Raw genomic sequence first — 13541 nt, 5'->3', positions numbered from 1 at the left:
TCAAGTATCACAGTTCAGGCACTCTTTATTCTGTAATTTTTGCTAGTCCATCTCAGGCTAATTAGAGGTGACACAGTAAAGTCCTTGTGTCCCCAAACTTGAGCACAGATGGGCCCTCAGACCCTGCTCATAGGGACCAGCTCTGCTGAGCCTGCATTTTACTCTCAAGTTCTGACAAAGTCTGCCAGAAGCTAGAGAAGTTTGCTACCATTTTGCCGGTGATGAAATAAGATTCTTAGCATGCAAGGGGGTGAAATTCAGTACCTGGCTTTGAGCAAATCACCAAAAGTAGGTAACTAAAAAGAAAGATCTGAAAGTGCTCTTTTTGAACCATATGCACTCAAAAAAAGAAGAGATTTTTACTTGAGACATTTTTGTTTGGTCCAGCCATAGCCAAATCACAGATCTGACTCAACAGACTGTGATTTACTAAGTACTTTTTGGATGTCCTACAGAGGCTGATTGTGTGAGCACCCCCAGCCATTCACCCCACAACTCTCACACACACCAGGCAGTTGGGCAGTCAGTCATGAAAACATAACCTTGTTCTACCTAAAGGAACAGAAATTAGTGTAAATGAGCATTTCCCCTCAAGGCCTGCGTGACAGAAACATGATGTACAAGTACTCTGTCTGAAAAAATTCCCTTCCCTTCCTAGGAATTCCGAGGTCAATGACATCAGTTCTGGGTTACCCATTAGCTTGGCCAAATCCTTGTAAACACCTCCTGACACCAGAAAGGGACCCATATATATGATGTCCTTTGAGTACTCATTTCCTACTGGTGCCACAGGTGGGCTGCACACACACAGCTGTCAGAGCAATTCAGATGTGCCTTTACCTGCAGTTGCCACATGTACCAGCTGCTGGTTCTCTCGATAGTCTCATCACTGTAGTGATGCTGGCTCCTTGCAGGCTGTCCAGCTCCTCCTCCTGGGGCTCCATGGCTGAGCTCTAGCTTTGGTAAACACAAGTGCTGGTCTGGGACGATCTGCTGTGACCTCAGCTCGTCCTCTGGCTGTTGAAGTGCTGCCCAGGGACACCCCAGGCCAAATCAGGATCAGGACCTTGTCCAGCTATCCCACAGTGCATGCAGACACAAAACACATGGAGACCATATCTCATGGATTTCTTTCCACTTTCATGAGCGTGCCCTACAACAGCTGTATTTAACATCACCAGCTCCTGGTGCTGGCTCTCGCTGCTGTTTATCCACGTTGGTGGGGCTGCACTGCCCATGGCTTTGCAGTGCAGCTGGAATGGAGTGATTTTGTGGCAAGCTGTGGGACTCCTGACAGCCATCACCCATGGAGTGTCAGTGGTGAGAGTGCCCCATGTGTGCAGACCACAGCGTGACCACCCAGTCCCTCAGGGAAAGCCCTTTGTCTCTACACCTCTACCTTACCTCAGTGCTCCCTTCTCCTCAGGTTGGAGCTCTGGCCACGTCATGACACCTCAAAGAACACTGCAGGTCATTTCAGGTGCCCACAGCCGTGTCCCTGCTTGGGGGACTGTCCCTGCAGTCAGGTTGAGCTCAGATGGGTGTGCTGTGCTCTAGCACCAGCTACATACCCTTCCCACCTCCTCTGACCTAACACATGCCCAAACACACACTCACACCTATTTTAAAAACCTTTTTTAAAAGAAAGAAAACATTACTGCAGGGTTCCAAAGCCTACAGCCTCATCTCCAGTTAAGGAAAACCCAGACAATTTACCAGAGACTTTCAACACTGTTGATTTACCATCACATTAATGCTGACCCAGGTGTGATTTTTTTGCTGTTTTTTGGAAAACCCTTTCACTGAAAATTCTGTACCTTGCAATACTATTGCAACAGTTTTCTTCTCCTACTCACCTTCCTGCTGAGAATGACTGCCAGTCTCCTCAGGCTTTTTACGCTCTCCATAACAGAACTCATTTGCTTTCACACCCCAAACATTCCATTTCATTAGCTCAGAACCTTACACTGGACTTATCAGCAACTCTCCCATTCCTTGAACTGTGGCTGACTGCAGGCTACAAACCTCACATGACACAACATGGAGAACATAGCCCAAACTCCAGCAGATTCTCTGGAATTCCTCTGCAGAGGGACCTCCACACTCCTGGGAGCATCATTCCTGGACACATACAGATGCTCACACACACACCAACCCCTCTCCCACCACCTTTACAGGCAAAACAAAGATAAGTTTAACAAAATCTGCAAACTTTGCAGTCCTGAAGTTTAATGATTTGCATTTGCTTCTCCACATCTACAGTAAGCTGCAGATACATGCTGGCAGTTTTCTCCATGACACCAGTGGCTGTGTGTTTCTCTTTTTCTGTTTGGAAATCAAGGTTTCCCAAGACTTGATTTTTAAGTACATTCTGAACAAAGAGAAATAAAACTTGTGGTGCAAGAAATGCAGGGAGAAAGTACAAGGTCACTGATAAGTGCCTGGAAAGCATTTCTGGCAGTGAGTGCATTTTGATGAACTTTTATATCATTCCTTTCTCTAATTTTCCATTGGACCTCTGGGTCTCTCAGCCCAGAGCAAGCAGCACCGTGTTCCACACTTATTTCTGTGTTGCATAAAAGAAGTACTTTTCCTTGCCTTTTAAAAGTGCTACCAGACAATCTGCACTTATTTCTGCATCCTTTTCAGAGAAGCTGTAGCCAAACATCTCCTTCACCTTCTTGGCACTGGTCACCATGAGCACACTTTGCTCATTTGTTCCTTTTTCTCTTTTTTCCAAGCTGATCAAAGGACTGCATTTGCATAGCTGTGGTTTTGTGCTAATAATTATCCTTTATAATCTTTTTCAGTAACTTTTCTTGCTCTGCTAAGCTGCTCCAAGATGAGACCAATATGCATACATAAGGTGGCAGCATTCCATGGTGGGTTTTACAGTATTGCAATGCTGGTTTTTGACTGGAATGCCTTTCCATTAGCACCTCATGCTCTCTTGGAATGCTGGTGAGTTTTCAACCAATGCTCACAGAGACCTGCAGGTGCAGGTCCCAAGTGTAAGCAGCACATCTGGGGCTCCACTCATCCTGTGCCTCTGTCACCAGTGTTCCCCTCACATTACTCCTTCTGTTTTACACATGTCCACATGACTTTTAATAGGACACAAGATTGCCCTGTTCATTATAAAAAGGTTCTTCCAGAACTGCAGTACCCACATTATAGATTTACTCAGGGCAGTAGAAATTATTCATAACTTACCCTTCAGGCCCTTTAAGGTGGGGGAAAAGGGCTTCCTGAGTATCTACTGAGGAACTGTGAGTGCTTGCTGGCATTTAAAGATGAGCTGGTTGTGCAGAATTACGCACATCAAAATATGTGAGGCATGTGTAAACAATCCAATCCCAAACTCACGGAAAAGTATCTAATTTCTTCCAAATATCAAACATGCATTTAAAGAGAGACCAGAGAAGGTGAGCTCAGAAAGAATGTGCTTGGTTGCAGCATCAGAACTGTCCAAAGCTATGGCCAGTGTGTCTGTACTTCAGTGCTGTGGAGGGAGATCGAGGGCAGCACAGAGGCTGAGCAGGAGCATTCCAACTTCTTGCACTGCTGCTCCTGGTGTGGCAGGTTCCTGGTTTTCTCCTAGCTTTAATCTGCCTTTCAGTGTTTCTCTAAGGGCTCTCTTGCATGAAAAGGACATTCTACCACCTGTGCAGCATTGTGTGGGCAGGAGAAGAACCATCAATTCCCGGGCCAGCTACATCCTGCCCTGCTCACCCCCAGGGATGGGGATGATGAGCAGCCCTTGGTGCTGGCTCTGCTCCCACCACACGAAGACTAGGAATGCTGGTCCTTTTGGCCATATAAAGCAGTAAGTTTAGCACAGTGCTCCCAGCCTGGGACCTGCATTCCCCAACTTTCAAAGGGTTTCTTGGGCAGACCTGATGAAAGGTAACCAAGGAAAGCAAAATCAGAAGTTCTATACAGCAGTCTGTAACTGAAGTTCCTGAAGAGGTGTGCATTTTCACTGCAGGGATTGTGAAGGAAGGACAAGCACTGCTTGTCCAACCTATTTTTCAGAGGCAAAGGTAAAAGAAAGATAAATTTTGCCTGAGTGAAGGTGCTCTTCAGGACTGGTACCTGCAGAGCACTGCTGTCTCTCAGGAAGTGTCCCCTACTTCATACTCATGTTCCTGGGTGTTTCCAGCACAGTCAGACGTGTTCTTATTTACTTTAGTGCTTTTGTTTTCCATGGGCTCCATCACATAGTTGTTTTCAGTGAAGGAGATGGGTTCCTCATAGTGCTCTGTGCTTTCATGCTTTGAAGAGGCTGCTGCTCTCGAGTTATGGCTGAAATCAAAATGCAATATGAAAGAAGAATAGCAGCCAGAGTAGACAAAGCATCTCCCAAGCCATCAGGATTTTGAGCAATAATGTGATCTGACTCAAACCCATGTAAACCTGAGCCATTGGATTATGGCAGTATTCTCAAGGAGAGAATTTTGTCCTTTGCTTTCAGGGGGCAGGAGAACCTTGGGCACTGTAGCAGCATTGCTTCCAACCAGAAGGAGTTTCCAGAGAGAGGCAGCAAAAGGTGTGTAAGCAATGCAAGGGTTACCACTATTTCTTGGAATGCCATAACCAGACAGCTGCTCTTTGCAAGAAAAGTATACATATATCTATATAATTATAAAAAGTGTTGGAGGAATAGTAAAATGAGAACTGAAAGCAGCCCACATCCACCGTGTGGCTTATGATATCTAATATTTTTAAAATGAAGATAAATCGTCTGAGGAGAAATACCATCACAGCATTTGTTGAGTTGCTCAGGGTTCAGCTGTTACTTAAACTGCTGCCTTACACACTGCTGGGGAAGCCCAGCACCGGGGCAGACGTTGCTGGCACATCCCACTGTGGCACTGAAGTTAGCAGCACTTTAATTTATACCTAGGGAAGTGGTTCTCCTTGTGTGTTTTGACTGGATTATCAGGCTTTTCAGTATAACTCCCACAGGTTACAAGTAGATCAGGATGTGAACCCCAAATTTAGAAATAGCCATAACTTCCTGCCACAGATATGGTTAAGAAGAGGCAAGTTAGGCAAGGATATTTTGGGGATAAATTGGGTTATAAGTAGTGCATTAGGAGCCTCTGCTCTCTAGTTCCTGTTCTTTGCTTTTGAAAAAGCACTGGGAATTTATCCTTGGCAATCATCTTCAGTAGCCCTCGTTGGACTGAGGAGTTAATAAATAGCTCTTGCTCGCTTTTACAATTCTGATATTGCTAACAAAAAGATCTTTCTTCCGACATTCTATGTTGCTGTGGAAAGCCTGCAGGCCATCCTATGTGAGTGGAACCTCTTCACCCTGGCTGCTTAAGGGGCTTTTCATTCTGTCAGCTAATAGCAGTGCTTTTTATTTCTACTCTGATACAGCCCCCCTCCCCCCCCGATTCATCAGTGTGTCAGATAAAGAGTTATACTCACAATTTTATGTCATAGACTTGAGCTGGAAAAGAATAATCAAATTTGTGTCAATAATTTGCATTCACATTCTTAAAAAAATCTACATTTATCTTCTTGATATAAGAAAATTACCTCCTAAGACAGAATAAAAATAACAACTTTGGAGGTCATGTCAGGTGGGTGATGACTAATTTTCAGGAATCAGTCCAAGAAAATGAAAACAACCTATATCCCAGCTGTTGCACAACTGGGCCAAAATAACTAGCCCAAGGTCAAAGGTAAAGCTGAGTTTAGAAACTAGAAGTTCCCAGTTCCCCCCAGTTTCCCTGTTCATTAGACATTCAATAAAGGACAGTTTTGAAAGAGGTTATTCTGATTCCTTAAAAAAAAAAAAAAAAAGTAAAAATAAGAAAAAAAAGCAAAAGGAATATTTGACAATTATTAGTTGGTAGCATGGAGTAATAGAAAAGTCATTCAAGAAACAAAAGGACAGGGAGAAAATTAAGTCTGTGGGATCTAAAACCCCAAAGCCCCCGTGTGCTCTCTGCACACAGCCGAACACAGCTGCTGAGGAGGGGGCTCCAAGGAACATTTGGCTGGGGGCATTTCTGGTGGCAGTGCAGGAGAGACAGAGACATTCAGTGAATACATCCTGTGTCTGAAGGCCAGAGAGGAAACAAATTAATCTGGAATAGAAAGAATGAACAGTGACCTCTTTCCTCTGGACATCAACTGCGGGAATTATTGAAGAGCAGCTGGTGCCAAAGGCATTTCGAGGCAGTGGGTTGGGACACACCCATTGCCAGAGACTTTAAAGGTTTGGAATGATGAGCTTGGCTGAGCAGGCAAGTCTGAGCTGTGGGATGTCTGTGAGGAGCAGCGAGAAACAGCCACCCCCAGTCACTGTGGCAGAGCAGCCATGCACTGCGGGGGGGGCCTGGGGCAGAGCCAGGCTGGGATGGGGGAAACCACTCGGGAGCACCAGGACAACTACTGCCCTGAGCCCTGCAGCCAGTGCCTGGCAAACCCTTCTGAATGTGGGGACTTCTCTGCCTCTTTGGATCTTCCACCACCTATGTCAATCCGCTCATGTTGTCATCCACTGCCTGTACGATGCAGATGCCAGAGCTGCAGCTGGGGGCTGTGAGCACAGCCCTAGCCCCCCAAGACCCCTCAAAGGTAAAACCATGCTAGACATGCACAAAACATTCGGGTTTTCCAGAACATTCTACTCACCATCTTTGGGCTTTCTAATGCAAATGATAAAAGAGATGACAAGGAAAACCACAGCACCGCACACCACAGCAATCAGGAGGACCAGGTACAGGGACAGGCCGGTCCTCTGGAAATCTAAAGCAACACAGCAGAGGACTTTCAGGCAGAGGAGCCCTCCTGAGTGACAGCAGCAGCAGTTAGGTGACACTGACCCTGTCCCTGAGGACAGCAGCAGCCAGCCCTGCCTGGCACACAGGGCTGTGTCCCTGCACGGCCCGTCCCCACAGCCCCTGCCTCCCGTGGCTCTGGGCTGTGCCCTGTGTGACCCAGCACTGTGTGTACCCTCGCCGAGGGACCATGGCCAGACACACAGCACCCATCTCCTAATGCTGAGGCACCAGGGGGGCGAGCAGGGCAGAATTATTGCACTGCACGTCGTGAAACAAGGCTCTCAGCTTTCCTTTCAAGGGTGCTGCTCAGTTGTATCTGGAAAGTGTTTAAACCTGTCACAACGCTGCAAACCTGGTGAACGTGCAGGAGATCTGCTTGAGGTGCACACTGAGGCTTTTCTGCTATTCCAGCTTGGACACTCAAAGATAAAAACAGACCAGCTGCTCAGGAACACAGGAACAACTCTGTGTGCCCCACCTATGAGCGTTTTTTTCTTTCATCCCCCCCTAAAAACATTCAGAGTCTTTCAAAGAGTCAACATGAATCATCTAGATTCCTTGAGAACAGCTGTTAATACAATTTGCAGCCAGCTGAAAGGCAGAACACAAATTTTGATGCTGAAGTTGCTGACTACAGAGCATCTGTTTTGGGTCCCTAATCTTCTTTTCAGCTTGGTTTTGCTCTCACTTACCCTGAGTTGTATAATTCCTCTCTGGATATCCCCCACCACTCTTGGAAGTCACTGCAGTCACTGTTATGGGCGGATCTGCAAAACAAACAGGGGAGAAAGGCTAACAGTGCATTTCCAACCCTCATTTTAGCACCAGGAGACCTGAGATTAGAGCTGCGGGATCAGAAGAGGATGCCTCCATCCCCTTTACAAGGCAGTGAAAATAGGCAAACTACAGAAATGAGTGCTATGGATACACTATATTATAGAGAGAGTATATGTAGTATACACTGAAGAGATACTATATAGAGTGTATATATACTATATATACTATCTATACACAAACTACATACATACACACACTAGGTGTGGATATATATTTGTATGTCTGTACACACAGACCTGTAGTAGTGATGGAGCCCCATGGAGTCCAGGAGATTCCTGAGGTACCTCTGAACACCAGCTCTGTTTGGTTTTTTTCTGCAAGAACAGTCAACACCTGTCAGCATCTTCCCTGAGTCACCAATGCCAGTTTCCACAGCCCCCATGTGATTGCTTGGGCATAAGTCCAAATGAAACATAACCCAAGCACAGAAAGAGTCCACAAGCAGACCTACTCTAGCCCAGGCCTGAATTCCCACATCCCACAAAACTAAACTGGAAATCACCAGCCCTCCTTCAGAACTGCTGTGCTTGGTTAGGAACATGTTGTCAGTCAGGTCTGAAGCAGCTTTTGCATCCCTTGTGTCTGCCACTGGAAGCACCAGCTCTGCCTACCCTCAGTGCTTCCATTCAAAAAACAAGCAAAAAAAGCCCTTTAGAAAAGAACTGAACCCAGAATATCCCGTACACTCTTCAAGTTAGGAAATGGCATTTCCAGCAGCACTAGGACAGGTAGTCTCCCCTACAGAGACCCAACCTCCCTACAAGCAAGTGAACAGCCCTCTGCAGGCTGGAGACTGAAGGAAGGAAGATGTTCCACCTTCAGAAACATCAGGATTAAAAACTGAGGCATAAGGACTAAAGTTCAATACTGTCAAGAGTCCGTTTGCCAGCAATAAAACCCACTGCCAACTGTTGGTGCCACACCCTTTCCCAACACCCATTCCTTGCCATCAGCTGTCACCGCTCTCACCCTGACCTGTGGTTAGGTGGTGTCCCCCTGGGGTTCCCACATCCCTCCACAAGGCCGCTGTTGTTGTAGGCAGATCTGCAAGGTGAAGGGGAGGGAGAGGCTTACACAGGGGTTTGACCATGATGGTGATGCTGGTGTGATACAGATCTCTCCACAGGCAGGACAGGAGCAGGAGGAACCAGCCCCATGCAGTGGACAGCAGGGGGATGCCCTGACAGCAGTGTCAGCCAGCGTGGCCAGCATTCATCCCTGTTCCCGTGCTGTTTGCTCCAATGTGCGACTGCTGTGAAAACCACCACGGTGTTTCAGGCAGAGCTTCGTCGCCTGGGAGCTCAGGAAGCTTTGCCTCTTTCACAGGCCAGTGTGTGGTACTTGTGCTTGGCTGTGCCATCGTGGGCTTCACAGCTCTGCTGGTCGACTTACCAGCCAAGGAGAGCTGTAAGTTTCCCACCACGCATCCATCATGGAATTGTTTAGGTTGAAAAAGACCCCCGAGGCCATCGAGTCCACCCTATCCTGCACCGTTGTGCGGAGCCTGGACGAGTCAGATCATGGCGTGTGTGAAGTGCGGCACGTCTGCCTGTCCGGCAAAGGCCAGTTTAGTTTGTTCCCCCACTGAATTGCCACTCACTTGTTCCTCCTGACTCCTTGTCTAAATTTGCTGAACTGCAGTGGGCAGCATTACAGAGGCAGCGAGAACTTCAAAAAACCCACAGAGGAATCAGTAAGTGCTTGAAATGCAAACCCTCTTTTGCATAAGGAAAGAGCAGTTCCTCAAAGAGGAGGAGGAAATCGAATACAGGAAATAAAGAAGGACACAAGCTGGAGCCAGCGACAAGGAGTACTAAAGGTGTTTGGCGCTTCCTTCTTTCAGGGCAGGGAAGTTCCTTTGCCCTGCTGAAGGGCCCCAGATGTTCTGCGCTGTGGCTCTGGGCACTCACCTGTCACTGTCAGCTGCACGGGGTCACTCTGCTGGGCCACTCCGGCCCCAGCCCTGTTTGCTGCCTCGCAGAAATACGTCCCGCTGTCGGAGGGCCGCAGGCTGTCCCACGCCAGCTCGGCCCCGCTGCTCCGGAGCAGGACTTTCCCCCCCGGGGTGCTGCGGAACCAGCGGTAGCTGATGGGGGGGGACCCGCTGGCCTCGCACGTCAGGCTGGTACTGGCTCCGGCCGGGACCGTCAGCCCCAGCTCGCCGGCCCTGATGATGGGCTTGGTGGCTGCCACTGGAAGACAGAGCAGAGAGGCCCAGGTCACGCTGCCCTGGCTGTGGTGGGGAAGGTCCCTCCACCACGGCAGTTCTCGCTCTGGCCGTCAGTGCCTTCTCAGGGTGAAGTGGTTCTCGCATCACCTCCCTGCAAAGGCTGAGTTCAGCTGTGCCTACATCAGCTGTGCCACCCATGGCACTACACATGGGGTCCTGTTCTCTTGGACTGATGCTGTCTTTGTGCCTCTGTAAACCACCTCTGCCCAGACAGAGGGAGGTTAAGCATGTGCTGGTGAAATTTAGCCAAAGAACAGCCATACTGTATCCCAGGGACTTCCCTGCCAGTGCATGCTCCTGGAAAAGACTGAACCATTAGATACAGCTAGACCCAGGGACAAACTGATAAGTGAGGAACCACAGATCCTCCCCAAATTACAGGCTGCTTTGTCTTGGGTAGAATTTCACTCCCTGACCTATTTGCTGCTTCTTGCTGGAGCCTGACACTCCCCAGTAAAAAGGTTTTGTGTGGAAGTATGTGGTCACTCTGCCTGCCTGCTCTACCCAATTCCCAAAAGCCTTCCCAAGCCAAGCCTTCCCCTCCCACACAGCCTCCTTCTTGGGTTTACCTCTAACAACCTCCATTTTTGTCACGATCTCCTTTGCTATCAGGCTGTTGTTGCTGGCTCTCCAGGTGACCTGGCAAGTGTAGGTTCCCCTGTCAGAGACCTCCAGGTTCAGGATGACAAGAGACACGTTCCCTGGGGTGTCCTTCGGGACACTGACCCTGTCCCTGTACTCAGACAGGAGCACATGGTCCCCAGAGCCATCTCTCCGAAAGATGGTGCCTGAACTCTGGTCATGTACCACAGACCAGGTGAGGGTTTGCTGCACAGGGTCCTCCACAGGGACATAGGCACATGGCAGAGTGATAGATCCCTTCCATACAGCTTTGATCTCACTGGGGCCACTCAGGTCCAAAAATGCTGCAAAAAGAAAGCAGGAAGAAAAATAAGCCACAAAGCAGCCAGGGTGAAACAGCTCCCAAGTGGTGAAGCTGTGGCTGGTGAGAGCATTGGCAAAGGAGAATCCACTTGATGAGAAGCACAGCGGTCAGTGTGTATGATGAGGCATGGTCTGCTCAGGGGTGGGTTAACCAAAAGCGTGGTATGAGGCAGAGGGACAGGAGGCAGTTGATGGCCAGGGGCACTGACTCCTGCCACATGTGCAGCTTGGCTCTCCTGCTCTGTCTGGTGCTTACCTGCCACCACTGCCCCTGGGCAGAGCACAGCACTAGAGGACTCGGCTTGAGGCAAGGAGTCTGTCTTAAGCCCAAGTTGCAGCTCCCTGGTCTCAGCCAATGTCTGCTCCAGATGTCACCCTTTGGGCTTCCAAGGAATAGCAAAGCCCTGTTTTTGTGAACTTTACTACTCATTTGTTTTTCTGGAAGACAGTGCTCTCTCAGCCTAAACCGAATGTTAGTAACTTAAACCATGGGGCAAAGAAGTCTAAAACTCTTTAAATTTTCCTGTAAATATGAGGACCACTGCCTTTATTCCAATACATTTCTGTCACTCTAAAGGCTGAATCTAAGCTTCCATAGACACTTCTTTACCCTTTTCTGCTGGTTTCCAAACCTCCCCTTTCATGAGAACACAAGTGCTGATCAGACCCTTCGTGTTGCATAAAATAACCACCACAACATGTATGGGATCTCTGTGCTCTCAGTCCATTGGCAGGGTTTCCATGGCCTCATGCACTGCTGCACTTCGCTGCCACTGGATCTGAAACACCTGAACCTTGAGCCAGCAGCATGCAGGCTTGGCCTTTTTACCATATTTCTCTTCCCAAAAGAGAGCCATCCCCGACAAGCATAAGCAGACACGCCAGTGTAGGGCAGAGGCTGCCCTGGGCAGGGGACCTGTGCCAAGACTCACCACTGCAGAGGAGAAGGGAACTCAGGAGCACGGCTGCTCGTAGCAGCATTCCCATCCTTTCCAGGCTGCAGCCACTCCCTTCTCCAGCTGGACTGACCTGCACTCCCCAAGCTGGAGTAAATCAGGAGCACTTCCCTGCCCTTGCTCACTCTGTCACAAATGCCCAGGACAACGGCTGGTGTTTTTTCCTTCCTCTTTTTCAGAAAAGAAGTGTCTCAGTGCCCACTGTCAGAGGTGTGGGCAGATAGCGGAAGCCCTAAGGGAGGGTCAGAAGAGGAAAGTTCAAAAATTACTTCTCTTCTATTTCATATTTCCTGCTGAGTATGCTTTACCCCCCCGTCTGTTTTTTAAGTTATTTTTTAAAATGTTTTCCTTTGTTTCTTTTTATTCCTAAGCAACTATTTATTCCTCTTTTCCTCCTTGCATTGCTTTCTGGCAAATAAGCTTTAGCAGGCACATTACACACACTCAGGTCTGAGAGAGAGCTCATAAGGAGCTGAACCACCAAGGTCCTCACAATTCACTTTCTCACCAGCTTCTCTGGGACACCCGCCACTGTGTTTTAAGTTAAAATTCATGGAACAGCCTAAGTTTTTACATTACCAGTGTGAAACAGATGATCATCATAGGCCCCTTCCAACAGAAATATTCTATATCACTGTATCACGTTTAAGAGATGGGGAATCCAGGTATACAAATCTAAAACCGAAAAAATCCCAAGAACTGCAGAGACCTGGGCTGCCCATCCCACTCCATCTCACAGGTGGAGCTTCCCTTCTCACAGAGCAATTTAACTGCTTGGTTTAATTGATTAATTGCTTTCAATTACAAGCCCTGATTGGGGCCATGTGCCTCTGCAGTGCCCTCAGACTGCTTGGGAAACAGGTGAATATGTAGATGCCCAGAGAGAAAAAAAGGAACTTGTCAATGCAGAAAATCTTTGACACCGTGAAATTGTGGCTTCTCAACTGTAATGAGGTAATATTAATTAGAGGCTATAGTTAATCTATATAATTCAGTAATTGAGCCTGAATTAGTCCTGTCTAGGAGAAGTATCTGTTTTCTGCTGAAATATTCTTTTGAGGGATTTTACTGTCTTTTGCTGTCTTTTACAGCTCTCGATTTTTCTTCTGCTTCAATAAAGAATCTCTTCTGCTTCATTGCATTCAGCTGAACTGAAATGAGTCTTTGCTGTTGTTACACCCAAATTCAACATCCTGTCCTCAAATACAAGTAATTGAACTAATTCAGCCAAATCCTAGTCCCTGGTCTGGACACAGCCCTCCTGTAGTGACAGTGAGACACAGTTTGGGTCTGCAGTGGCACAGAGTGGGGCTCAGAGCAATCCAGGATGTGAATCTGATTGTACTGACTCCAAAGTGGTGGCAATGAGGGGGAAAAAGGTTTTTATTGTCTTATATGAAGCTTAAAGGTGTCTCCAGCTACATTGTCACTTGTAGGCAGCTTCACTCAGTTGTCATGTAACTTAACATTAAACCCAGAAGATTTGTGTATAGAGCTCTGTTATTATCTTGCTCCTTTCCAGGTCTTTGCTTCCATTACCACAGCTTGCTTTTGCAGGTATTCTTACGTCAGAGTAATTGAGATTTCATTCTGCAAAACTGTGGGGCCTAAAAGCACAATGCATATGGAAGTGTGATTTATTTATGGTTTTGGCTACTTGTCAGAAGCATTGATGCAATTATTACAATGTTACTAGTATAAGTTTGAATTTGGTTCTTTCAAAGTTCTCTGTTTCCCTGAAACTGATGATTTTACTACACACAATTTTCA

The 13541-nt window shown here is 47.5% G+C and overlaps 1 protein-coding gene across 2 annotated transcripts; it reads right to left on the bottom strand.

Moving 5' to 3' along the window:
- Positions 1 to 2221: 2221 nt before the first annotated feature.
- Positions 2222 to 11907, bottom strand: LOC113956517 (V-set and immunoglobulin domain-containing protein 4-like). 2 transcript variants are annotated; one of them, XM_027663198.1, is made up of 9 exons: positions 11748 to 11907; positions 10440 to 10796; positions 9551 to 9832; positions 8616 to 8684; positions 7877 to 7954; positions 7496 to 7570; positions 6655 to 6768; positions 5440 to 5461; positions 2222 to 4305 (listed from the first exon to the last, which is right to left on the bottom strand). In XM_027663198.1, the coding sequence occupies exons 1-9, from the start codon at positions 11800 to 11802 to the stop codon at positions 4116 to 4118; spliced, it is 1242 nt and encodes a 413-aa protein (XP_027518999.1). In that variant the 5' UTR covers positions 11803 to 11907; the 3' UTR covers positions 2222 to 4115. The 2 variants fall into 2 exon arrangements, with proteins under 2 accessions (XP_027518999.1, XP_027518998.1); XM_027663197.1 differs by lacking the exons at positions 7877 to 7954; positions 8616 to 8684.
- Positions 11908 to 13541: the final 1634 nt, after the last annotated feature.

The sequence above is a fragment of the Corapipo altera genome, unplaced genomic scaffold, assembly GCF_003945725.1.
Source record: "Corapipo altera isolate COAL_440 unplaced genomic scaffold, ASM394572v1 107b, whole genome shotgun sequence".
NCBI classification, from domain to species: Eukaryota; Metazoa; Chordata; class Aves; order Passeriformes; family Pipridae; genus Corapipo; species Corapipo altera.
This window is presented reverse-complemented; position numbering and strand designations above follow the sequence as displayed.

Excerpts from the sequence above, each read along its gene's own strand:
- LOC113956517 (XM_027663198.1), bottom strand. The coding sequence starts at position 11,802 with ATGGGAATGCTGCTACGAGCAGCCGTGCTCCTGAGTTCCCTTCTCCTC. Across the intron at positions 7,955-8,615 it reads GGGACACCACCTAACCACAG|AAAAAAACCAAACAGAGCTG; the intron begins GTCAGGGTGAGA and ends CTGTTCTTGCAG. Across the intron at positions 6,769-7,495 it reads GAGGAATTATACAACTCAGG|ATTTCCAGAGGACCGGCCTG; the intron begins GTAAGTGAGAGC and ends GTGTTGCTTTAG.